Source organism: Procambarus clarkii, chromosome 3 (assembly GCF_040958095.1).
Source record: "Procambarus clarkii isolate CNS0578487 chromosome 3, FALCON_Pclarkii_2.0, whole genome shotgun sequence".
Lineage (NCBI taxonomy): Eukaryota > Metazoa > Arthropoda > Malacostraca > Decapoda > Cambaridae > Procambarus > Procambarus clarkii.
Genome location: NC_091152.1, coordinates 32,462,057 through 32,488,877, shown reverse-complemented (window position 1 = coordinate 32,488,877; position 26,821 = coordinate 32,462,057). Strand labels below are relative to the sequence as shown.

Genomic DNA, 26,821 nt, shown 5'->3' with positions numbered 1-26,821 from the left:
TCTGCACTTTATATTGTTTGAAAACCCTTGGATTTTCAGAATGATACACTAGCAAGGGTTTAATTTTCAAATCGCCACTCACATTTGAACACAGCACAAGCGTAAACCTATCTTTCATAGGCTTGTGTCTAGGCAAAGGATTTTTCCTCCTTGGTAATGTATGTCCTCTTAGGCATTCTTTTCCAAAACAGTCCTGTTTCGTCACAATTAAACACTTGTTGCGGTAGGTATCCCTCAGCCTCTGCAAACTCTTTAAATTCCTCAATAAATCGTCCAGCGGCTGGTTTGTCTGAGCTGGCTGCCTCCCTATACCTTGTAACACAATGGATACCACTTCTCCTTATAAATTTTTCAAACCAGCCCCTGCTTGCCTTAAACTCTTTTGTATCTGCATCACTCGTTGCAGGGGTATTCTTTAGAAGGTCGTCGTGCAATACCCTGGCGTTCTCACAAATAATGGCCTCCGAAACACTATCACCCCTTAACTCCTTGTCGTGTATCCAAATTAATAACAATTTTTCCACTTCAAGTATTTGTGGTCTTTGTTTCGTTATTGTTCTTACTCCTTTTGCCACTTTAACACTCATAATCTCATTTTTCTTCTTAAGTAAAGTGCATATTGTTGATGTGGCTTTGTTGTACTGCCTACAAAGTTCAACAACACGTGTACCGTTCTCATGCTTCCGAATGATCTCTTGTGTCTCCTCTATTGTCATCCTCACATGGGCTTTCTGGCCTTTATCCTTACCACTGACTTTCTTGGGACCCATGGTGAGATATATAATAACAAATTGTATAGACAAATCACCAAAAATCCAACAAAACACTGAAAATCCGCAAGAAGAATTGATGTGGGGTAGTCACTGGGCGCGAGACAATGGTAAACTGAGGGGCGGAGGGGCGACGATCGCCGAACCACCATGCGCTAGGTCGGCCTGTACGCGTATCAACAGATTCGCGTCCTGAGGTAACCCTCGCGTTCCGAGACATATTTTCCAAGGAAATCCTGCTCGTATTCCGAAAAACTCGCATACAGGGACACTCGCATTCCGAGGTACCACTGTAGTTCCGGGAAGCCGTAGGGTCCCCCCCCCCCAGAAAACCAGTATTGAATGTAATGAAAAGCCATTTTCTGGGCGATTCCCGGAGGCTCCCTGGCAACTCTCCTTCCCTCCGGTCAGCGTTTTTTTGCATTTTTGATATCCAGCCTCAGAACTGGGGTGTGGATCGCCAGCGCGAGGGTCTGCGGCTCTCCCTTCTCCCTCCCCGGGGAGGGGGGAGCTGCGCAGACATGTGGTGCAGCTCGTGTGACATCATGCTTGTTTGCTCGTTTTTTTTTTTGGGGGTGGGGGGGAGTTCGGTCGGCAATTTTCGTTGTTTTAACCAGAATAGGGGTTTGTTTTGTGGTGCTTACCTTTCTGGGTGCCTGTCCCGGTCGATGGCAGATATAGAATGCTCCAAATCACATGTGCATTTCTATGGGCCATTGCTCCTCGTGCCTCTGTGAGGGGGCCAGGTTCTGGCTTGTGGTCCCTGGTAGACCTAGAACTCCACCCACATCAACTGATGCAAAATCAACCCGTTCTCGCAAATTTAATAAGTCAATATTGACTTATTAGTTGCGTGCATAGGTGACATACTAAACATAATAGTTTCCCTTGAAAAGCTTCAAAGAAAACACCAACCTTACCTAACCTACTTAGTATGTTAAAATAAGCATCTTATAGCTTCGTAATTACAATTGTTACTTAACCTATTATAGGTATAGGTTAGGTAATAATTGTAATTACGAAGCAATAAGATGCTTATCTTAACATACTAAGTAGGTTAGGTAAGGTCGGTGTTTTCTATGAAGCTTTTCAAGGGAAACTATTATGTTAAGTATGTCACCTATGCACATATTTAATAAGTCAATATTGACTTATTAAATTTGCGAGAACGGGTTGTGCAAAATAGTTAGGGTATCCATATCAGCCTGGATAGCTCTGGAAAGCCTCCGGTACTCACCCAGAAAATGGCATTTCATTACATTCGATGCTGGCTTTTTTGCATTTTTTATATTCAGCCTCTGAACTCAGGTTGGGTAGCCGGTGCGAGGTGGTCTGGGGGATTCCCCTTCCCCCTCCCCAGGAGGGGGAAGTTGCACAGACAGCGGCGCAGCGGCTGTGGTGACGTCATACTTGTTTACGTGTTGTCGATTGGGGAGTTCTGCTTGCTAGATCGGCTTTCGGTTTGCAATCTTTAACTAGCTATAGCTTTTGGAATTCCTACCTTTCTGGATGCCTGACCTAGTAGACAGCAGATAGACTGCTTCCAGATTACATAGGGGTGTCTATAGGCAATTGCTCCTTGTGCCTCTGAGGGGGGCCAGGTTCTGGCACTGGTCCCCGGTAGGCCTGGAACTCCATCAATTGACTGTTGTCACAGTCTAATATATACACATCAGCCAGGTATAGCTCTGGGGAGCCTCTAGGTCTCACCCAGAAAATGGCGTTTCATTACATTTAACGCTGGATTTTTCCACAAAATATCCTTGTAAAATAGGGGTGCGTCCTATGTGCCTCTTTTATGGTGGCTAATACAGTACCTCCTATAATTTACTTATCTTTTACTTTTACTTAATAAATAAATAAAAATAAATAAATAAATGTTTATTTAGGCAAGGTACATACAAGAGATTTTACAAAGAATGATGGATTTATAGATAGGGCTAGTATATACAATGCCTAAAGCCACTATTACGCAAAGCGTTTCGGGCATGAAAAACTTAAATGACTAAAGCTTAACACTAATTGAGTATAAAGAATAAAATGTGTTGAGAACAAATAAAAATACAGATAAAAAAGGGGGGAACATGGCTGAAAAAGCAGCACAAATACAGTTAGGTCGACAAACTTATATTAAATAGATTATAATTTTACTTATGTAAGCAAATTTAGCATCTGATTAAATTAATTAATTTTGCCCAGTGCAAATATCAAACACCCTTTCCCAAAAATGGCAAAACACTGCTAACTTGTAAGATCCAGCTTACGAAAATCATAAGGACAAATGGGGGAGGGGGTGAGGGGGTGGAATCTTTGACAAGAAACCGCCAGCTTCCTGTACTCATTGAGGCCACGAGTATGTTAGTGGCCCTCTGGTAAATAAGGTATAGTTTTCACCCAAATGCCGAAGCATTCTCTTCTTTGTTGGTGAATCAACCGATGACGGAATATGTGTTGTTTGCCCATTAGTTTTGTAAACAGTTTATGAAGCAAGCGACTTCTTTGTTTAGCATTTATCGTAAATTTCATTTATTTATTATGCACCCCATACCCATCCTGTGGGCAGTGATGAAAAAGTTAAGAGGCATATAATGGATTCAGAAACTTCAGTCTCCATGGTGTAGTGGTAAGACGCTTGCCTGGCGTTTCGCGAGGGCTTTGGTCTTGGTTCGTATCCTGGCTGGGAAGGATTTACTGGGCGCCAATCCTTAACTGTTAGCCTCTGTTTACCCAACAGTAAAATAGGTACCTGATGGTTAAACGATTTGGCAAGTCATATTCTGGGGAATATTATGATTAAGGATTTGCCTGAAATGCTATGCATACTAGTGGCAGTACAAGAATGTAAGAACTCTTGTATATATAACTAAAAAAAAAAAAATATAAAGTTTAGCTAAGCAAGTGACAGTGTGGTGCTTGTTGTGGGGTTGCATCCTGGGAAGCGTCAGTAATTCGACACTGGGGGAACCTCGATATTGGCCTAACATGTATATATATTCACTGGCTGCCTGTCCCCCGACACAGTGACTTCTTATTTATTATGTAATTATAATCAAACTACATATAGTATATTTAGTTTAATGATTCGTTTTTTTTATTTCAGGGAGGAAGATGCATCTTACACTGAGGTGAGTTGTTGCTGCAATTTATTTATTTATATACAAGAAAGTACATTAGGGGTTAACAGAGAACATAGAAATTAAGTTGAATTTACATTCTTGTAAAGCCACTAGCACGCATAGCGTTTCGGGCAAGTCCTTAAGCTAACAGATAATTTTTAGATAATTAACAGTAAAATTGACAAAACATTTTATAGGTACAGGTTTACAGGTATTTATTATAATTCATTGTTTGTATTATAGTACAGTATTATAATTTATATAGTTTAATTGTTAATAATATTAACAATTTATATTATAATTTATTGCTTGTTGTTTGAGATTCCTGTGTGGACATAAAGCCTCTGGTTGGCCCACTGTCTTGGTCATGTGAACATTGAAGTAGGTGTTGTTGCTGCCGTAGAATTTTGTGTACAGCTTAAGTCAAGGTGATCTTGTTCCTATGTTTATCCCATTTTCTTTACTCACTACAGAAGAAGAATTAAGTAATTAAAATAGGAAATTCACTTCCAAGGTTTCAATAGTTTTGATTATTGTGCACAGTCTTCAATACATGGGATGTAGTCAAACCCTATCACTAGTAACATTTAAGACACTTGATAATATTGAATGATCAATAGATGCATGGCTCTTTTATCAAATGGGATTTTTTTCTCGGTGGCCTTCCTTGTATAACCAAAATAGGTAATGGGAAACATCCTTAGCCTGGCTGTTTTATTTATTTTATCTTATTTTATTTTATTTATTCACAGTAGATGGTAAAATCCTTGGTATTCTCATTGATGATAAGCTGAATTTCCAGGGGCCACATTCAAAATATAGCAAAAAGAGTTTCTAAAACAGTTGGCATTCTTTCTAAAATCAGATAGTGGAACCTTAGTTTATGAATGCCCCACTTTACAAATTTTTCAGTTTTCGAGCTCAATTTCTTAAAAAAAATTTGACTCGGTTTACAAGCTTTGCCTAGCTTGGAGAGTTTGTTGATACACGTATGCATCGACCGAGCGTGTGGTTCCTGGTGGCAAGGGTTAGGCGCGCTTCAGTCTACCAGTGCCTTCCGTCTAGTGATGATCCTGCTTAAATTCTTTACATTTTTTTTCTTCTGAACATAAAAGTTTATTTATTTATTTATTTATTTATTTATGCATATACAAGAATGTACATAAGGAATGTGAGGATACAAATATGGTAATTACAGTCTTGTAAAGCCACTAGCACGCGCAGCGTTTCGGGCAGGTCCTTAATCTAAGAAAATTTTAAGGAGGTAAATACTTGCAAAAATTATAGACAAAAAAATGATAACAGATTACATGAAATGAAAAAAAGATGAGAGAAAATTGTAGGTACAGTATATTAAAGCACATAGGTAGCTGAGATTGATTGCAATGACAGCTTGAATGGTAGTTGACAAAAAAATTGGTAGGCACAATACAGCATATGGCTAGCACATAGAAGAAGACAGCAATGAACACAATGATAAGGTTGTTTGATATTACATAAAAATTAGGAGATTGGGTAACACTAGGTACAGAGCAAATTTAAAGCTCAGTGTAGGAAACTAAGAAGATGAAGTTAGGTACTTTTTGGTTTTGCTTTTAAATAAGGCAAAAGTTTTACAGTTTTTCAATTCACTAGGGAGTGAGTTCCATAGACTAGGTCCCTTAATTTGCATAGAGTGTTTACACAGATTAAGTTTGACCCTGGGGATATCAAAGAGATATTTATTTCTGGTGTGGTGATAATGGGTCCTATTACATCTGTCCAGGGAGAGTTTCAGAGCATGGTTTGCATTTAAGAACAGGGTTTTGTAAATGTAGTTGACACAAGAGAATGTGTGGAGGGAGTTAATATTTAGCAAGTTTAGGGATTTAAACAATGGAGCTGAGTGTTGTCTGAAAGCAGAGTTAGTTATTATTCTGATAGCAGATTTTTGCTGTGTGATGATGGGCTTAAGGTGGTTTGCAGTGGTAGACCCCCATGCACAGATACCATAATTAAGATAGGGGAAGATTAGTGCATAATATAGTGAGAGGAGAGCAGAGTTAGGAACATAATATCTGATTTTGGAGAGTAATTAATATATATCACCATGGGTCCCAAGAAAGTCAGTGGTAAGGTTCAACTCAAGAAAACAAATGTGAGGATGACTTTAGAGGAAAAATAGAGATCATTCGTAAACATGAAAATGGTATGCGGGTTGTTGAACTATCTAGGCAGTCAACTGCCTAGCTAGTCAATTATATGCACTGACATGCATATAGTTGGCTAGTGCATATAGTACGGTGCATATAGTTGACAACAAATTGTCAACTATATGCACCGTACTTGCTAAGAAAAAAGACATAGTGCTAAAGTGGCAAACGGCGTAACAACAATTACAAAACAAAGAACACGCGCACACACTTGATGTTGAAAAGTTATTATTAATTTGGATACACAACAAGGAGTTAGCAGGTGATAGCATTTCAGAGGCTATCATTTGTGAAAAAGCAAGGCAATTGAATGAAGATCTTGAAAACCCCTGGAACGAGTGAAGCAGATACGAAAGTATTTGTCAAGCTGGGGATGGTTTGAGAAATTTAGAAAGTGGCATTCATAGTGTTGTAAGGCATGGGGAGGATGCCAGCTCAAACCAGCGGCTGAAAGATTTGTTGGTAATTTTAAAGATTTTGTAGATAGTTAGGGATACCTACCATAACAAGTCTTTAACCCTTAAATTGCGCATCGCATCATATGATACTTTGACCGACTTGCAGAAAATTGCGCATCGCATCATATGATACTTTGACCGACTTGCGAAAATTGTGCATCGCATCATATGATGCTTTGGAGTACTACGCAAGATTTAAACGGCCCATGGATACACGGGGTTCACTACACCTTCATCAGGGCTCTTGTAAACAGATGCCATTTTAAAAAAAAATCGTGGGCCAAATTCCAAGGTGTTAGGGGCCTCAGTATTAAGTGAGCTACCAAGCCTGACGCACGCAGCATGAGCTCACAGCACTGCTGTTGAGCTTGTGACCACAGCCCCCCTCCCCTTCCGGCCCGTTGGCGTCGTGAGGGGGCTTGGTGGACGGCTGCCGGAGTGTGATGCTCCGTTGGGCAGTCCTCTGTCCTTTTCTGGCCTTGCACTCCTGCTGCTGTCTTCTCCAATTGTGCCAGATCGCTTTTCCTTTTCCTTATGTTTCGTTTTTCTCCCCCTCTTCTCCTATCTGCTTGTCGTTTCCTGCCGACCTTTTGCTTGTTTTGGATTATTTCTTTGGACTTCTTCTATTTTGACGCCCGGGTGCTTGAGGAGGCATACTCTTGCACCCGTAGAACTGTAGTACCCGACGTCTCGAGCGAGGGGAACCTTTTATTGTCAATCCCCCTTTCGTCGCTGAACCCGATCTCGACGGACTGACGGTTCTTAAGGTGGCGTTTGTGGGGCGTATACTCACGACGCACCCCTAGGGGGCCCCGGCATGATCGGCGATAGCTTCCTGTTGGGTGTCCTGCCTCTAATTGTGGCTCCATGGTGGGTATGGGGGCACATTCGTGGATGAATTTGTCACTTTTCGTCTCTATGTCGTTGAATGTTTCCGTTGTACCCTCTCAGGCTCGTGGGGTGGGCAACCAAGCCCCCGAGTCGGCCTGTATTGGAAGACCAGGCTCTGTAGCTCCCGCTGCGTTGGGCCCCGACCTTGCTCCTCCTTTGACCGTCCTGACTTCTTCCCCCAGCTCCCCTCCCTCCTCTGAGGTTGGGTCGAGCCTCCAGCCCCCGGTGGTGACCACTTCGTCCCCTGGTGTGGCTAAGTCTTTCGTTGTGACTACTGCGCCTTTTGACCCCTCTCTCTCTAGGGGTTCTCAACGCCGTTCGCGCCCCAACCGCACTCGCTCGATTCCTTCCCGTGCTGATGCGTATCAGGCCTTGTTTGGTCCTGCTTCATGGGCCAAATACTTTGATCTCCTCCCTCTTGATTCTGTGCCTCCTGACGATTTCTCCCTCCATCGGCATCTTGTAGATTCCGTGGATGCGTGTGTTACTTTCAACCCCACTCGTCTCGGTACACGTGTCGTTGCTGCTCCTTCTCAGGATGCGGCTTCCCGCTTGGCTGCCTTATCTTGCCTTGGCGAGATCCCTGTTCGGGTCTCCAAGAACGTTCAGATGAATTCCAGTGTTGGCACTATTCTCCTCCCACCCCATGTTGCAACCGGTGTTCGGAATCTGCAGGATTGCCACGATGATATTCGGCATATCCTTGATGCCAAAGGCCATTCTGTCCTCCAGGTTGACTCGTTTACTCGTCCCCCTCGTGGTCGTCGCCGTCAACCCCTTCGCGTTGTGAAGATCACCTTTGATGGTAGGACCCTTCCATCCTCTTGTCATTCTTGCTGGTGCTAGGTGCTCTGTCCAGGAGTATATTCCTTCTCCTCGACTTTGTAATAAGTGCTGGAGGTTTGGGCATGGTGCCCTCCGCTGCTCTGGGACTGTCTCTCTGTCCTTTGTGTGGGAGTGAAGGTCACTCTAAGTCGGAGTGCACTTCTCCCCAAGCTCGCTGCCTCAACTGCGGTGAGGCCCATCCTACGTTCTCCCGTGCCTGTGTCCATTACAAGCTTGAGGCGGCCGTCCTTAACCTGAAGAACCGGGAGCGTTTGTCTTTTCCTGAGGCGAGGCGCCAGGTTCGCCGGCTCCCGCCTTATACTAACATCTCTTATGCTCGCGTGTTGCGCTCTTCCTCTCCTCGTCCTTCCCCCCTTCCTCAGACTCTCAACCGTTTCCGGGCCTTGGACCCTGATACGCCCACTGCCCCCTCCTCTGTTCCTTTGAGTTCTTTCCCGAGGGGTCCCCCTCCTGGTCCTCTGTCTGGGGTTCCCCTTCTTTCAACCCAGTCTGTCATGTCTCCTGTGTCTTCTTCCTCGTCCCCCTCCGATCCTCCTTCCCATCCTCTTCATCTATCGGCTCTCCCCGCCGCCTGTCGGTGCAGGCGGATGTCCATCGCTCTCCTAACGGCCGTCGTGTGTGCTCTCGTTCGGCTTCTCCTGTTGAGACACTGGAATCCGTTGCCCGGTACGTAGTTGCTGGGACACCTGTCTCTTTACGTCAGAAGCGTAAGCCTGGCTCCTCTCCTTCCTCTTCCCCGGCGGGTAAGAAGGCTTCGCTTTCTTCCTTAGCTCCTACTTCTGGCTCTGTTGCTCCTTCCCCTCCCGTTTCAGTGGTTGCGCCCCCTGTTCCTGCTATGGAGGTTTCTTTGGCCCCTGCTTCCCTTTCGGTTGCTGCTCTTGCTGGGGTGCGCTCCCCTCTTTCTACTCCCCCTCTTCCTACTGCTGTCCTTGACTGCTCCTCTCCGTTGTCTCCTCCTCTTCCTCCTCCTCCTCCGGACCCCGCCCGCCCACCTCTGATCTGTTCTCCCGTTTCCTTCCCTCCGTCTTTGCTCAGTTTACCCATGCCCCCTAACCCTGACTTTGCTGACCCTGATCCCGACCCTGATATTCTTTAACGTGCTCTGTTGCTCTTTCGCCTTTGTTTCTTCCTTGTTCTCTGTTTTTGTCCTTTCTCTTCTCGTCGTTGTCCATTCTTCAATGGAACGTTCGAGGTTATTACGCCAATTTCCTCGAACTCCAACTTCTGATTTCGCGGTTTTCGCCCCTTTGTGTCTGTCTCCAGGAGCCAATGCTTGGTGCTCGTCCTGGTCGTTTTTCGTGGCTATTCCTTTCTCTCCCCCCCCCCCCCCAGCCATTGCTGGGGCTTCTAATTCTTCTGCTCTCTTGATTCGTGCAGATGTTCCCTTTGTTCCTTTACTTTTTCCTTCGCCTCTCCATTGTTCTGCTGCTCGTATCTTTGTGGGGAAATGGTACACAGTTTGTTCCATTTATCTCCCCCCGAGTGTCCCGCTCTCTCTTCCTGATTTGAAACACCTCCTAGACTCCTTGCCGGAGCCTGTGCTCCTGCTGGGGTGACTTCAATTGTCGTCATTCTCTTTGGGGTGACGTTCTGACGAATACCCGGGGTCGCCTCCTTGAGCCGTTTCTCCTATCTTCTTCCCTGTCTCTTCTGAATTCTGGTGAGCCCACTCATTTGGACTCTCGGACTCGCACCCTTTCTTGTCTTGATCTTTCTCTCTGCTCTTCTTCTCTTTACTTAGATTTCACGTGGCAGGTTCTTGGTGACCTCCATGGAAGTGATCATTTCCCCATCCTTGTTTCCTTTTTCTCTTTTCGCCCTTCCCTGTCTTTCCCTAGGTGGCAGTTTGCTAAGGCAGACTGGACCCTATTTACCCTCAGTGCTGCTCTCTCTGACCTCTCCCTTCTGCCTCTCTCTCGCGCTCTCCTCCTTTTTCATGACACTGTCTTCAACGCTGCCCTCCGCTCTATTCCTCGCTCTTCCTCTCGGGGTCCACGGAAGTGCGTTCCCTGGTGGAATGCGGACTGTGCTCGGGCTGTCTGCTGTAAGCGTGCAGCCTGGAAGAGGCACCGCCGTAGGCAGACGACCGATTCTTTTCTTTTCTTTCGGAAAGCGAGTGCGGTGGCCCGTAGGGCCATCCGTACGGCTAAACGTGAATGTTGGGCATCTTATGTCTCAACAATTACGTCCGAAACCCCTCTGGCCCAGATCTGGAAGCGTATCCGCAAGATAGCGGGTAAGTTCGTTCCCGATGTTTCACCGGTCCTTCACCTCCATGATACTCTTGTGGCGGACCCGTTGCAGGTCGCTTCCGAACTGGGTTCCCACTTTTCTTCTGTTAGCTCTGGTCTTCATCTTCCCCAATCTTTCCTTCTTCGTAAACCTGTCCTTGAGTCTCGTCCTTTAGATTTCTGCACTCATCTTCAGCTTCCCTATAATGATCCCTTCTCTCTCTCTGAACTTCGTTCTGCCCTGGCCCTCTGCGGTTCTACGGCGGCGGGCTCCGATCGTATTCATTATGAGATGCTTCGCCATCTCCCTCCGAGCACGTCTCAGTATTTACTGAGTCTGTATAATCGGATCTGGGAGTCGTCGTCAGTCCCTGAGGACTGGCTCGATGCCGTTGTCCTCCCTGTTCGCAAACCGGGGTCTCTGGGTACTTCCCCTAAGGACTTTCGCCCTATTGCTCTCACGAGTTGTGTCTGCAAACTCTTTGAACGTATGGTTAACGTTCGTCTGATGTGGTTCCTGGAACACCATCACCTCCTCTCCCCTTCTCAATTTGGTTTCCGCAAGTGCCGCAGCACGACAGATGTCCTGGTGCACTTGGAGGTCTATATTCGTACTGCTTTTGCTGCGAAGACCTCCGTTGTTGCCGTCCTTTTTGACCTGGAAAAGGCTTACGACACCACTTGGCGTTATCATATCCTATCTCAACTTCATTCTTTTGGCCTTCGTGGTCATCTCCCTCTCTTTCTCCGCAGCTTCCTCTCTCGTCGTTCCTTTCGGGTGCGCCTTGGTACCGCTCTCTCTCCCTCTTTTCAGCAATACGAAGGTGTGCCCCAGGGTAGTGTTCTGAGCACTACTCTTTTTCTGGTTGCCCTCAATGGTCTTCTTTCCTCTCTTCCTTCTGGTGTCTTCTCCGCTCTCTATGTCGATGATCTTACCCTTTGTTGTCAGGGTGATGATTCGCCTCTCCTTCAACGCCGGCTTCAACTTGCAATTGATGCCGTGTCGTCTTGGGCCACTGATCATGGCTTCAAGTTCTCTACTTCTAAGACTTGTGCCATGACATTTACGCGGAAACGGGTTGTTCTTTGTCCCTCTTTGTCACTTTATGGTCATCCCCTTGAATACAAAGATTCCGCGAAGCTTTTGGGGTTATTCCTTGACACTCGTTTGTCTTGGTCTCCCCATATCTCTTACCTCCGTGTTGAGTGCTCTAAGGCCCTTACCCTCCTTCGGGTCTTGTCCCATACTTCTTGGGGGGCAGATAGGCGCACTCTCCTTGCTTTACATTCCTCTCTCGTCCTGTCTAAGCTCGATTATGGTTGCCCTGCTTACTCGTCTGCTTCTCCTTCTACTCTTCGCCGTCTTGATGCTTTGCACCATACTGGGTTGCGCCTCAGTTCTGGTGCCTTTCGTTCGACTCCCGTCCTTAGCTTGTATGTTGACACTGGCTTCCTGTCTCTCCAGGACCGCCGTGATCGCTACTGTCTTCGCTATCTTGCGCGGTCCTTGCAACATCCTTCCTCTCGCCTCTGTCGTGCTTTAACTTTTACCCCTCCTGCGGTTCCTGTTCCTCTTCACCACCTCCCTCTTTCTGTCCGGTTATCTCGCCTACAGGATTCTCTTTCCGTTCGTATTTCTGATGTTTCTCCTCGTGTTGTTCCTTCTTTGCCCCCGTGGAGGGTCCCTCTTCCGCGGTTTTGTACATCCTTGACCCGTATCACTAAAGCTTTTACCCCTCCTACGGTTCTAAAACGCCTTTTCCTCGAGCACTTTAATTCTCACTCCCGCTCCGTTTCTGTCTTCACCGATGGGTCTAAGTCAGCGGACGGTGTTGGCTACTCTGTTGTTTTTCCTGATCGCACTTATATGTGTCGCTTGCCTCCGGAGACTAGCATCTTTACAGCGGAACTTTATGCTATTCTCTATGCTCTTCGTCTCCTACTTTCTCGTTGTCAGTCTTCCTTTGTAGTTGTTGTTGACTCTCGTAGTGCCCTCATGGCTCTCGGGTCCTTTAATCCAGTTCATCCAGTGGTTGTCGAGATCCAGCATTGGCTGTTTCTCGTTCACAGTAAATTTAAGTCGGTTGAGTTTTGTTGGGTTCCCAGCCATATTGGTGCGTCTTTAAATGAGCGTGCGGATGCTGCCGCCAAGGAAGCTGTCCGCTCTTGTCCCATCTCTCGTAAGGGCATTCCGTATTCCGACTTTTACCCGGTTATCCATTCCTCAGTCCTTACCCGTTGGCAGGCTTCTTGGTTGTCTGTTACTGGTAACAAGCTACGTACTCTTAAATGTTGTGTTTCCTCGTGGCAGTCCTCCTTCCACCGCAACCGGCGGTGGGAAACAGCTCTGGCGAGGTTACGTATTGGCCATACTCGCTTAACCCATGGTCACTTGATGGAGCGCCGCCCTGCTCCTTATTGTCCTAGTTGCATTGTCCCTCTTACGGTCGTGCATGTCCTTGAATGTCCTGACTTCCAGGACGAGCGTATGTCTTGCTTTCCGACCGCCCCTCGCGGTCACCTGTCCCTCGATAGAATTCTTGGTGACTTGGATACTTTTGATATCGTTCGCCTTATGCGTTTTTGTTCTCGTATTGGCATCCTTGGTGATATTTAGCGCCCTCTGATTATTTTGCGTCTTTGATGGTGCTACATAGCCTTCCCGGTTTGGTGCCTTCTTTTGATAATTACTTACTTACTTGTGACCACAGCATTGCCTAAAAATGCCATAATATACTTGTTCATGCTATTATGTAGTAATGATATTATTACAGATGACCCCTGACTGTGATAAAACTGACCAGGGTTCAGATAATAGCAGGATTGTGGTGATATTTAGCGCTCTGCTGCATGGAGGGAGGAGTAATGCTGTGGGAGGGAGGGTGGTGGCGTTGTCTTCTGACTGTGTGGCCACCTTTTATTGACTGCATTCACCATACCAGCTTAGTGGTTCGCTATGGTGAACACAAATGCAGATACTTATGTATAACGTGTGTATAGAAGGTATAAACGGCAATAGTAGTAGGTTGGGAGCCACCATTTTGGTGAGGGCGGTGGTGTCGTCTGCACGATTTATCATGTTGTTTACTGGTGACCACGATGGTCTTTGGGTACCATACCAGTTTACTTGTACAAGTATGGTGAATAAAACAGGTAGATATTTATGTATAATGTGTGTATATAGCGTAATAACACCACAAAGAGTATTGTTGGAGGAGAAATATTAGTGCGTCTGGCCTTGAGGGCGGCAGCCAGCTGACTGAGTGAGGTCCTACATCTTTGTGCCTTTACTCACCATACAAGCTTAGATGTACAGTTATGGTGAACAAAACATGTAAATACTTATATATAACGTCTGTATATAAAAGCAAAAACAGTATGGTGGGTGGAGAATGGTGGCAAGTCAGGTGAGGTGAGGGAGGGAGGGGGAGTGGCAGCCAGTGGTGGGCTGCCATTGCCTGTCACTGCCACTCAGCATACCAACTTAGTGGTTCGTTATGGTGAACACGAATGTAGATACTTATATATAGCGTCTGTATAAAGTGAATAAAAGCAAAAACAGTATGGTGGGAGGAGAATGTGGGCGAGTGAGGTGTTGAGGGAGGGCGTGAATGGCTGGCTGGTACACGGCAGTCACTCCTCGTTACTTTTTGACTCATAATAGCAACTTAGTGGTTCGTTATGGTGAACAAAACATGCAGATACTTATATATAACCTGTGTATATAGTGTAATAACCGACAAAGTATTTGTTCACTGTTTGATGAACATAATTGAATCAACAATATGCACACCATATTTTTGAGTACAGCGATGATTCACTCATTTTATTATATAAATATATCACACTACCCACTATTGAATAATATTACAGCAAAAAAACGACGAAAAATCAATCAGACATTGAAATAATTAGGTAATTATCTCTGTGGCAACTCCGGCCTGACAGCTGGCAAGCAACATTGAAATAATTAGGTAATTATCTCTGTGGCAACTCCGGTCTGACAGCTGGCAAGCAACAGACCGCCTGGGACGCACTCAGCGCCTGTTTTTTGCCAGACTTCCCCGCCCTATAGTGGGCAATATATGCCACTTACGATTTTTTTCTGGGGGGAGCCCCGTCGGCTCCCCGGAGCTATCCCAGGCTGGTATGCTAATGTCAGACTTTGACATCAGTCATGTGTATGGAGTTCTTAGGCCTACCGGGGACCACGGCCAGAACCGGGCCCCCTCAGAGAGGCAAGGGGAGCAATGGCCTATAGAAGCCCCCGTGTAGTTGGAAGCATTCTATGTCTGCCATCGACCGGAACAGGCACCCAGAAAGGTAAGCGCCCCAAAACAAACCCCTATTCTGGTTAAAATTGCTACCAAAAACCGAACTAGTGGATAGAACTCCCCAACCGAAAACAAGCAAACTAGTGTGACGTCACACACTGCCGCGCCGCTGTCTGCGCAGCTCCCCCCTCCCCGGGAGGGGGAAGGGGGAGCCCGAGACCCCCCGCGCCGGCTACCCACACCTCAGTTCTTGAGGCTGATGCTATAGGCGATGGTTGTGTGCTCTGACTCCGGTGTCGCTACTGCACTGTGCTTTGCGTGTGGTGTTGGTTTTGTGGGTGCGAAAGCCAGGAGTTATCTTCAGTACTCGGGCTGCATGCGCCTAGGGCTGCCTTCTCTAGGTGCCCTGTAAGTACTGCCCTTGGGGCTTGGGGCCACCTTCCACAGGCTCCTCGGGGTCTGCCTCTGCTGGTCCGTTTTACCTTTCGGTTTTTCGGCCGCCTGTTGGGCTCTTGGGTGTTCTGTTCTCCCTTGTTACCGGCAGGTAAGAGGCAGTTTGCACTGGTAGGGGCGCAGGGTGCTGCTCAGCTTGTATTCCCGACATCGCGGCCGGCTCTGTTCCTTGTGGTTCGCTGTCCTCTTGCGGGGTTTTGTTTTTCTTTTTGTTTTTGCCTGGTGGGGGGGGTTCTGTCATTTTATTCAGTTTGTTTTTGCCCTTCCACTGTTCTCCTCGGTGGCGCCCCCTGCTAGGTCCCCGTGAGTGTACACGTCCCTGGGGTTCAGCTATAGAAGTTTGCTTGGTAGTTTTGAGCGCCGGTTTGCAGCACCCTGCCTGGGACTACCTGAGCGCATGTCCTCTTAAAGTAAACGCTCAGGACCCTGGGAATCCCCTAGGGGGCGCGTGGGTCCGATGGATGTGACCCCGGAGTCCCCACTCGCTGTGTGCGAGTTTGAGGGTTGCTCGGTCCCCTTATCTCAGGGTGACCCTCATTGTTTTTGCCTCTGCCACGCTGCCTGTTGGGTCGGTGATACTTTCGACCCTGAGTCCTGTGAGTGTTGATGCTTGCTTGTGACTCAATTTACCCAATCCTCTGATGATTCTATTCGGGTACAGGCGGCGCGTACGTTGCAGTCTAGGTTTCGTCTGTTGCAACGTGCTCGGTTGGTTGCTCACCCGGATGCCCCGGGGCTGCCCCGCTTTGCTTTTCGAGACCCGGACTTGGGGGTGGGGGCCGCTTCGATCCTGGTTCAGTTCGCACCTCCTCGTCCTTTCCCTTCTATTCGTTCTGGTCGCCCCCCCCCCCCTGCTTCCGGCCCCGAAGCGTCTGAGGGTTTCGGGGTCAGAGCAGGGGTTACTTGATCTCGAGACTCGGGCAGCTTCGGGGGGGTGCCCCTACCGAGGGGGGGGGGGGGGGGCGGCAGAGGCATTCGAGTCTTGTCTCCCGGCCGAAGCTTCTGGGTCTGACCAGTGGGCCCCCTTCCTCCAGCTTTTCCGGCTGCTCCGTCCTTGTCTTGTGGGGTCGGGGCTTGGGGAGAGGATTCGGCCTCGGGTCCTGTGGTGAAGGATCTCGAGGCTGGGGAGGGGCTGACTTGGGGGCCTTGGGCCCCGCTGGACCCCGCCTGGGTTTTTCTTCCCTCTGAGCGGGGCTTAATGTTACAAGAAGTGGGGGTTTTCTTTTCCCCCCTCTGCGTACGAGTTGGATTTGGTGTCGACCCCTCCCTGGATTCGGTTCCGTGTTTCCCCGGGTACGTCGGTTCCGTCCTTCCGGAGGTTTTCGGCTTATTGCATCCAACCTGGTGTGGTGCGAGCGGCCTTTGCAACATACCTCCTGCGTGACCCGGATTATGCCTCGGAAATGGATCCGTCCACATTCAGGTTTGGGACTTCGTTCCCTTTCTGGCTCCGTTACGAGGTTCCGGAGTCGTCCTGGCTAGCAGACTGCCCCTTGTTTGTTCTGGATTCCTTGCATTCCTTCTGTCATTCCCGCACGCTGGAGTGGCAGGAAGCTTCCACGGTGCTTCAGGTTTTCCTGGGGGGCGAGCTTGAGTACCTGAATGAGTGCTTGTTTGCCCCTGCCCTTCCCCGCGATGTGGGCGTGATTCAGCTCCATGTGCAGGTTCCCTCCCTTTCGGCGGCACTCATTGCGGAGGACTTGCGCGCCCGGGGCCTTTTGGCTTCGGCCTTGCGGTTCTTTTCCCTCCTGGAGCTGTCTTCGGATTGGCTCGTGGAGGATGTGGGGACGCTTGGGTCCGTCCCGGGGTCCGGCACCTTGTCCTCGGCTGCGCGTTCGTCGGCTGCCTTGTTGAAGCTGTTCACGCCGATTTTGCGGGATGCGGTTTCCCTGTTCTATGCTTCCCGTCTCGCGTGTCGGCAGGCGGTGCTGGGTTCCTCCGTGGAATCTGCTTGGGCTCTGGCTCTTAGGCGTTCTTCACCTTTTTGTCCTCTCCTGTTTGGGGAGTCGGCCGTTTCGCAGTTTATTCAGGCTGCGTCGGCGGCTTGTCGTCCGATGTCGGACTTGTTGGTTTTCCGGGGGTCCCGGGGTGGGTCTTCCCGGAAAGGTCGTGCCAGGGCTCGGGGTTCCTCTCGTCGTGGTAGGCCTCTGGTGTCAGGTTTGGGGTTGGCTCCTCCTGCGGACCCTCCCTCGTCTGGTCGGCGCGGTGTTCGCGCTGTGCGGGGTTCTGGGTCTCGTAAGGGTCGCCGGCCCTTTTGCGGTTTGCCCCCTTGACGGGGCGAATGGGGGGGCGGCTTGCGCTGTTCGCCCGCGCCTGGTCCCACGATTCGTGGGCCTTTCGGGTCGTGTCTCGCGGCCTGCGGTGGCGTTGGGTGGCCCCTCCCCCCTTTGGGGGGTCGGGGCTGGCAGGGCAGGTTTCTTCCCCTGCGCTCTGTCGAGTCATCTTGGAGTGGGTACGCTTGGGCATCGTCGAAACGATGTCGTCCCTCAGATGGGTTTCCCGTTTGTTTCCGGTTCCGAAACGGGACTGCGCGGACCTGCGGTTCATTCTGGACTTGTCCCGTCTGAACCCCTGGGTTCATTGCCCCTCCTTTCGGATGACTACGCTGTCTCAGGTTCGGCTCCTCTTGGAGCCGGGAGCTTGGATGGTGTCCCTGGACCTCCGGGACGCTTATTGGCATGTCCCGATTCATCCGCGGTTCAGGGACTGGCTCGGTTTTGTTGTGGGGCGTCTGAGTTACCGCTTTTGTTGTCTCCCGTTCGGGTTGAACCTGGCACCTCGCGTGTTCACGCGCCTTACACGGGTTGTGGTGGCTCGTTTGCGTCTCCTAGGTGTTCGGGTGTTGGCCTACCTCGACGACTGGCTGGTTTGGGCTCCCAGCCAGTCAGCTTGCTTGCTAGCCAGGGATTTGGTTCTTTCCCAGCTCGCCGAGTTCGGGTTCTTGGTGAACTGGAGGAAGTCCCATCTGGTTCCCTCTCGGGTTCGGACTTGGCTGGGTCTCGTGTGGGACTCTCGTACCGCCTCCTTGTCTCTCCCTCCGGAGTCTCTCCTGCGGCTGTGGTCCCGCCTTCGTCTGTTTCTAGAGGGCCCACGGGTCACCCGGCGGTTGCTCGAGGGGCTGTGCGGGAGCCTGAACTTCGCGATGGTGGTCTACCCGCCGGGTCGGGTTTGGCTTCGACGGCTGTTCTGGTTCCTTCGGGGTTCCCCCTTCCGCCTCTCTCGCGATCGCAGAATTCGACCCCCGGGGGCCTTGCGTCGGTTGCTGCGTCACTGGCTTCCTCTTCGGGTTTTTCGGGGTTCAGTGCCTTGGCGCCTACCCGAGCCCTCGCTCGATGTGTACACGGATGCGTCGTCTCTCGGCTGGGGTTTTGTGACCAGTGCTCACCAGGCCGGCCAGGGGCGTTGGGGTCCGTCCTTCCGTCGAGCTCACAGCACGGTGCGGGAGTTCGCGGCAGTGTGGTTTGCTCTGGGGAGGATTCGGGTGGCCCACAGATCAACGATTCGGCTCCATTCGGACTGCTCTCCGGTGGTTCATTGCCTGAACCGCGGGGGTTCGATGCGGTCCTTTGTCTTTGGGGTTGGTCGCTTCGGGTGACTCGTCTGCTGAGTTCTCGGGGTTTGGCTCTCCTGGCGGTTCACGTATGGGGCATGTCCAACGTCTTGGCCGACGCCCTGTCTCGCTTCGTTCCCCTCTCCACGGAGTGGACGGTCGACGACGAGTCCTTCCGTTGGCTTTGCCAGACGTTCGGGCGCCCCGAAGTGGACCTCTTCGCGTCGGCGTGGTCGCGGCGTCTTCCCGTTTATGCGGCGCCCTTCCCCGATTGCGAGGCCGTCGGGGTCGATGCCTTTCGGCTAGACTGGTCGAGATGGGGGTTCCTGTACCTCTTTCCCCCGGTTCGGCTGTTGCTCCAGGTCCTGACTCGCTTAGAGACTTACCGGGGGAGAGTTGTCCTTCTGGCCCCTTGGTGACCGGCCCAGCCTTGGTTTCAGCCGCTGGTTGCTCGGTGTCCGATCCCGAGGGTTTTCCCGCGGCTCCGCCTCTTTCAGCAGATCAGGCCGGTGCGTCACGTAGCTGGTTCGATCTTCTCGAGTCTTCGCGTATGGTTTTTTTGACTCGAGTCTATCATCATCTCTGGTGAACAGGTGGCCTCCTTGTTGGTGTCACACCTGAGGGCTTCTTCTCGGCGGCAGTATGAAGTTTCCTGGCGGTCCTTCCGTTTCTTTTTGCGTTTCTTTTTGCGTCTTCGTCGTGTTAGCTCCTTGTCTGTTCGGGTGGTCTTGTCCTTCCTCTCGTGGTTGTTTCAGGACCGTCATCTTATGCCTAACACTGTCGCTTCGTATCGTGCGGCGCTGGCGGAGCTGCTTCAGCTTGCTTTCGGTATCGATGTTACGTCTGCACCGTTTCGCAAGCTGTCTCGTGCATTGTTTCACCTCCGGCCTGCTCATGCGTCGCCTGAGCCGTCCTAGTCTTTGGACAGAGTGCTCGCTTTCCTTTCATCTCCTCATTTCGTTGTGGCCCCTTCGGTCCAGGATTGTTTTTCCAAGGCACTTTTCTTGTTGGCTTTGGCCTCTGGGGGTCGGGTAGGGGAGCTTCATGCTCTCCTCCGGCACAGGGGTTTCTGCTCTTTTGGTCGTGGTGATTGTTTTGTTCGTTTGCAGCCGTCTCCTTCTTTTCTGGCGAAGAATGAGACTGCTGCGTTCCGGAGGGGTCCATGGGTGGTTGATGTTTGGTTGGTCAGGCCGGGGGTGCATCATGTTTTGTGTCCGGTTGCGGCGCTTCGCCGTTATTTGCGCGCCACAGCTTCTGTGTCCGGGGACGCGCTGTGGGTTGATCCGGTTTCCCTTCTTCCCTGTTCGCGGGTTCGGGTCTCTCAGGTCGTCCGCAGGGTTATTGGGTCCAGCCAGCCTGCGGTCTATCCCCGTGCCCATGACGTTCGTAAGTTCGGGCTCTTGCTGCCGTCTTTGGGAATATGTCTTGGTCTGATATTCGGGCGCGGGGATTTTGGCGGTCGAACAGGGTCCTGGCTGCTCGTTACCTTGTGAATGTCCCTGGGCCTCGTCGGGCCTGTGTTGCTTTGGGTCGGCGGTTGCAGCCAGTTGTCTCGGCTTCGAGTTGAGGAGTGAGCGACGACCGCCTCCCGGGTAAGTCCCTCTTTTTCTGTCTGTGGGTAGTTAGCTCTGGGGAGCCGACGGGGCTCCCCCCAGAAAACCAGCGTTGAATGTAATGAAACGACATTTTCTGGGTGAGTCCCGGAGGCTCCCCGGCATCCCTCCCTCCCTCCGGTCGGCGGTTTTTCGCGTTTTTGACATCCAGCCTCAAGAACTGAGGTGTGGGTAGCTAGCATTGGGGGTCTGGGGCTCCCCCTTCCCCCTCCCGGGGAGGGGGGAGCTGCGCAGACAGTGGTGCGGCGGTGTAACGTCACACTAGTTTGCTTGTTTTCGGTTGAGGAGTTCTATCCACTAGATCAGCTTTTGGTAGCAATTTTAACCAGAATAGGGGTTTGTTTTGAGGTGCTTACCTTTCTGGGTGCCTGTTCCGGTCGATGGCAGACATAGAATGCTTCCAACCACACGGGGGCTTCTATAGGCCATTGCTCCCCTTGCCTCTCTGAGGGGGCCCGGTTCTGGCCGTGGTCCTCGGTAGGCCTAAGAACTCCATACACATGACTGATGCCAAAGTCTGACGTTAGCATATCAGCCTGGGATAGCTCCGGGGAGCCTCCCGGACTCACCCAGAAAATGGCGTTTCATTACATTCAACACTGGTTTTTTTTATTTTTCCCATGATCAGTGAACACAAATTAACAGGTTATGAAGAAAAATGATTTTTTTTTTAGGCGTCTGTGGGTGTCAAATGGTATATAGCCATGCTCCATTTAAGGGTTAATTATGACGAGACAGGGCTATTCTGGAAAAGATTGCTTAAGAGGACATACATTACCCAGAAGTCATTGTCCTGACACAAGCCTATGAAAGATAGGCTAACTCTTATACTGTGTGGTAGTGTGAGTGGGGATTTGAAAATTAAACCCTTGCTTGTGTATCATTCCAAAAATCCAAGGGTTTTCAAAAAATGTAATGTGCAGAAAAGCCAAATGTGTGCGATGTGGAGGGCTAATAGTAAGGTATGGGTGACAAGGCAATTTTTTACTATGTGGATGAATGAAGTGTTTTGCCCTTCCATCAAAAAATATCTGCAGGAGAAAAGTTTGCCACTCAAGGCCCTACTTCTCCTCGACAATGCTCCTGCTCATCCTCCAGGGATGGTGGATTCATTGTTCAAGGAATTTAGTTTTGTTACAATAAAGTTCCTTCCTCTCAACACCACTCCTCTAATGCAGCCTATAAACCAGAAAAATAATTTCCAATTTTAAGAATTTTATGGCAGGGCACTTTTCTGGAGATGTCAGTCACTGATGCCACAAACTTCACCCTCAAAGACTTTTGGAAAAACCATTTTAACATTTATAGTGCTTTAAAACTTGGACAAAGCCTGGCAAGAAGTGACTAAGAACTATGATCTCTGGCTGGAGAAAATTGTGGCCTGAATGTGTTTCAGAACTAGACTTTGAGGGGTTTGAGCCTGAACCTGAACCTGAAGTGACTCTTGTTGAGGAAATTGTTTCTCTGGGCTGGAAATTGGGCTTGGATTGGGTGGTGCTGATGTGGAGGAGTTGGTGGATGAACACAGTGAAGAACTGACCACCTAAGAACTCCTAGCCCTTCACAAGGAGCAGCAACAAGACGCTGTTGAGGAAACTTCTTCAGGGAAGGTGGCGGCAGTACAGAATGTCCCTTCCTCATTAATTAAGAAAATGTGTGCAGTATAGGAACTGTAAATGTTTGCTGAAGAGTCTCTCCCAACTAAAGCTGCAGTAGGCCATTGCCTTAACGTTTTTAATGACACTGTGATGCCTTATGTTATGAACCTTACCTCCTGTGGAGGTTAGTTTCTGTTAAAGGAGTTGATTAGAGAAAGTTTTTGAAATAAATAGTACCCTTAGCTGGAGATTGTTTAGGAATAACATGTATTGGAATAGCAAAACTATGTGAAGAGTAGTTGTAAGGAAAAATGGACTCAATCAAAAACTTGCATGAGGAATATGATAAATGAAGTTAATAGAAGGTTTGATTGGTAATGTTAAGAATATAGTTTTAAGGAGCGATGCCGCAAGAGGGGCGGACGCCACCTTGACCAGACGAGACGAGGAACGTTGATGACCAGTCTTTGTTTTCTGAGGGTTTTCTCCAGTCGTTCAATCAGATAAGCCTTTATATAATAGCAGAGGTGTAAGGAAGGGTAGAGTACACTAACAGTCTCCTGAGCAGTAATTTTTTTTTTTTTGAAGAGTCCAAGTTTCCAAGGGGTTTATATATATATATATGTGCATCACCAGTTGAGAGGTTTGGTGGTGATTATTTTTTCCATGTGTTACCTTCAGGATGACCGGGAGTTGTAAGGAGTGAATTATGTTATGTATTGTTGCGTGTGTTATTAATGTATACAGTGGTACCTCGGTTTAAGAGTTTAATCCGTTCCTGGAGACAGCTCGTAACCCGAAGCTAATTTCCCCATAAGAAATAATGGAAAACGAATTAATCCGTTCCAGACTACCCAAAAACCTCACTTCAAACTAAATTTTATACCTAATTCATCTAAATCTACACTAAAAAACTATGTTCAAGTTATTACTTACCATTGCTGGTGACTGCTGTAGGCATATGGAAGATGGTGAGGAGGGGGGGGGGGGGGGGGGGAGGAGAAGAGGTGTTACTGTTTGGAAGGGGAGTCCCCTTCCATTATAACATCAGGCAGTGAGGACTCTCAATGGTGCATTCTCTGGCACGTTTTGCCTGCATACCACTAGGTCCTGGTTGTGGCTCACTGCTTGATGTTCTCACAACAAATCTGTCCATGGAAGATTGTTTTTCCCTTCTTCGCAAGATGTCTCTGTAGTGAGGCATCACATTGTCATTGACAAGACTAATGCAACGACCTACTACAACTTTCTCGGGTGAGTCTTTTCAATAAAAGTTTGCATTTCTTCCCACATCTGACACCACTTCTTAATGTCTGCAGAAGGAACATTCGCTTCTACCTCCTCCTCCTCCACTGGAGAAACATCCTCAGCTGGGTCTTCTTGCTGTTCCTTTTGAAGAGCTTGGATTTCTTCGGTGGTCAGTTCTTCGTTGTCTTCTTCCACCAACTCCTCCACATCACCATTCAATTCCAAGCCCATTTTCCGGCCCAGAGTAACAATTTTCTCAACAATATGCGCATCATTTACAGGCTCAAACCCCTCAAAGTCTAGTTCTCTCACACATTCAGGTCACAATTTTCTCCAACCAGAGATCAGGGCTCTTTGAATCACTTCTTGCCAGGCTTTGTCAACGAGTTTTAAAGAACTACAAATGTTAAAATGGTGTTTCCAGAACTCTGAGGGTGAGGTTTGTGGCTTCAGTCATTAAAGCATTTCCGGAAAAGTGCCCTTTCATAAAATTCTTAAAATTCGCTGTGATTTTCTGGTCCATAGGCTGAATTAGAGGAGTGATGTTAGGAGGAAGGAACTTTACTGTGAGAAATTTATTGTATCTGTGCAACAATTCATCTTCCAAGCCTGGAGGATGAGCAGGAGCATTGTCGAGGAGAAGCAGGGCCTTGAGTGGCAATTGTTTCTCCTGCAGATATTTTTTTATGGCAGGGCACACCACTACATTCATCCACTCCGAAAAAAAAATCCTAGTCACCCATGCCTTATTATTAGCCCTCCACATCACACAGCAAAAAGGTGACACCCCTAGGGTCAACACTTGCAGCAGAGGAGCTCCAGCATATTTCAACAATCCTAAGTATTGTAGTACAGGTTGATGGTAGTGAGTGGTGTCCCAGAGAACATAAAGGTATAGTGCTCTTGAAAAATAGGTGAGATAACAGGAAAGTGCTAAGGGAAGTGAAAAATTGGATGAGAAAAAGTTGCCCTAGTGTTTACAGTGCAGAGAAGAACATTCAAGATGGCCACTGGCAAGGGGAAAAACAAAACAGAGCTTGATTTTGAGGGATTCAATGAAGAAAGCATTGATATTAGCAGTCTACATAACAAGTTGGTAAATTTAGATACTGTGGTGTTTGTGTGTTACTGAGGAAGTCTTGGCTGTAGGGTTGATGTAAAGTCATGACTTGGTTACTGACTTTAATACTTAATATGATTACATGACTAGTAGCTACCAAGCTTGGCGGGCGTCCTGTACGCTCTCTTGTTTACCTTCCTTCTCTGGCGTCCCAGCCGCCGCACATAGAAAACGGATGGTACCATTTTCTGTGAACATGACATCCCTCCTTTTCTTTAAAAAGAATGAATACAGGATGTCTACCATGCTTGTAGCACAAAGCAAAGTTATTGACACAAAGTAAGTTATTACCATATCAAGAGATACTGCATACATTTAACATTAATTAAGCACACAAAGAATTTAAACAACTTAATCTTTTCCACAAAGGATTTCAATGTTAAAAATACATATGCAATGTTAAACAAACATGAAAGAAACTGTACTACAAAGTTACAAAATATTGAATGAGATGTCTGCATTATTCAAACAATATTAAATTTAGTTTAGCACAATAAGTAAATACTTTTCATTACATAGGAACACAATTAATCATCAAATCGTGTAGGGCGTTTAACATGACGTTTAGGACGAGAGTCCTTAAATGCAATAACATCCCTTGATGAATTGTTTGTCGGGTTATAACTATTTTTTTCTTTTTCTTTTGCACGACTTTGCACTTCATCATTTTCTACACTAGTTGGAATCACTTTGAAATAAGCCATATTACGTGTTATACTATGATCTCTATTACTAGCTGTTACCATAGTTCCTTTTACACTAATCACTTTATATGGTTTTGTATCATACGGCATATCTAACTTTCCCTCTTTTTTCTTTTTAACGAGAACAGTGTCACCAACCTTTATGAACTGTTCCTTTGCACGTTGATCATGAGCAATTTTCATTTTGCCCTTGGCTAGTGCATCCTTCTGAGCGAGACGTTTATCCGTTACCTCGGCTGGCATGACGGGTAGTGCGATTCTCATAGGACGTCCAAATAAAAGTTCGCCAGGCGACTTGCCCAGTGTTCCATGTGGTGTTGCACGGTAGTTCCTGAGAAAAGCATACATAGCTTGTTTCCAGGATCGTCCTTCGGCATGAGCACAGCGTACCGCTTTCATGAGAGGTTGCATGAATCTCTCAACTTCTCCATTTGCTTGAGGATGTAGTGGCATCACACGGCGGTGTTTGAATCCAATATGCTGAGAAAAGTTGACGAAGTCTTGTCCATTGAATGGCGGTCCATTGTCTGTCTTGACAACTTCAGGAATGCCAAAGTTTGAAAAGATCTTGTCGAGTTTCGGGATGACAGCCTTTGCAGATGTGGAAGTGATGATTTCTACTTCTGGATAACGTGAGTGATCATCAATGACTACCATCAAGTACTCTCCAGTTGGTAGTGGTCCACAGAAGTCCATCGATACTTCTGTCCATGGTGCAGCAGGTAGTGGTGAAGGTTGTAGAGGTGTTGGTCTTGAAGTATCCACTGCAGCTTGGCAAGGGACACAGGCATCATGCATATCCTTTGCTTGACGATCAATGCCAGGAAACCACACCTTTTCTCTTAGCAGCTGTTTCGTCCTAACAAGACCTTGGTGTCCTTGATGTGCAAGCTTCAGAGCACGTTGCTGGAGAACAGCTGGAATCACGATACGAGTACCTCGCAGCACAGTGTCGCGTTGTTGCGTAACACTTAATTCTGTCTGGATGCGTTCAAGTGCTTTGAATGCACCTTGGTCAACTCCTGAGGGTGGGATGCGTGGAAACTTTTTCTTAGTCAATGCATCCACTGTTGCTTGCAGAGTTGGGTCCTCTAGGGTTGCAGTACGGATTTCATCAAGAGTAAGAGCCTTAGGGACTGCATCACAGGTTACAGAGTGTACATATTCCTCGGCAACTTGCTGATGCTTGGTGATGGTGAAACTGTTTGCAGGATGTCGACTGATGTAATCAGCGGGATTGCCTGCACCCGGCTTGTATTTCACCGTAAAGTTGTATGGTTGCAGACGAAGAGCCCATCTCTCAATGCGAGCTGGTGGTTTGGACTTTGGATTATTGAAGATGGTCTCCAACGGTTTGTGGTCAGTGACTATCGTGGTGAAGGGTGCACCAAGCAGATACACATTGAAGTGTTCACAGCCCCATACAAGAGCAAGAGCTTCCTTCTCTGTCTGACTGTATCGTTGCTCAACATCTGTGAGAGAACGGCTGGCGTAGGCAATTACTACTCTGGAATCTGGTTGACCAGGTTTGTGTTGGGCTAAAACAGCACCTAATCCAACAGGACTAGCATCCACCGTTAACTCAGTGTCCATTGATGGATCAAAGTATGCAGCAGTCGCATTCTCTACTAGTGCATCTTTCACAGCATCAAATGCATTTTGCTCGATATCGCTCCAGTACCATGATGCATTTTTCTTCAGGAGCTCACGTAGAGGCTTTGTAATGGTAGCAAAATCTGGAATGAAGCGAGAACAGT

At 48.1% G+C, this 26,821-nt stretch overlaps 1 protein-coding gene across 1 annotated transcript in view; it reads left to right on the top strand.

Moving 5' to 3' along the window:
- The window catches only part of LOC138367896 (uncharacterized), a 102,341-nt gene that overhangs the window by 20,669 nt on the left and 54,851 nt on the right, over positions 1-26,821 (top strand). The window contains exon 2 of the mRNA XM_069330135.1: positions 3,871-3,895. Coding sequence (XP_069186236.1) covers positions 3,871-3,895 — 25 coding nt within the window. The remainder of the gene's footprint in view (positions 1-3,870; positions 3,896-26,821) is intronic.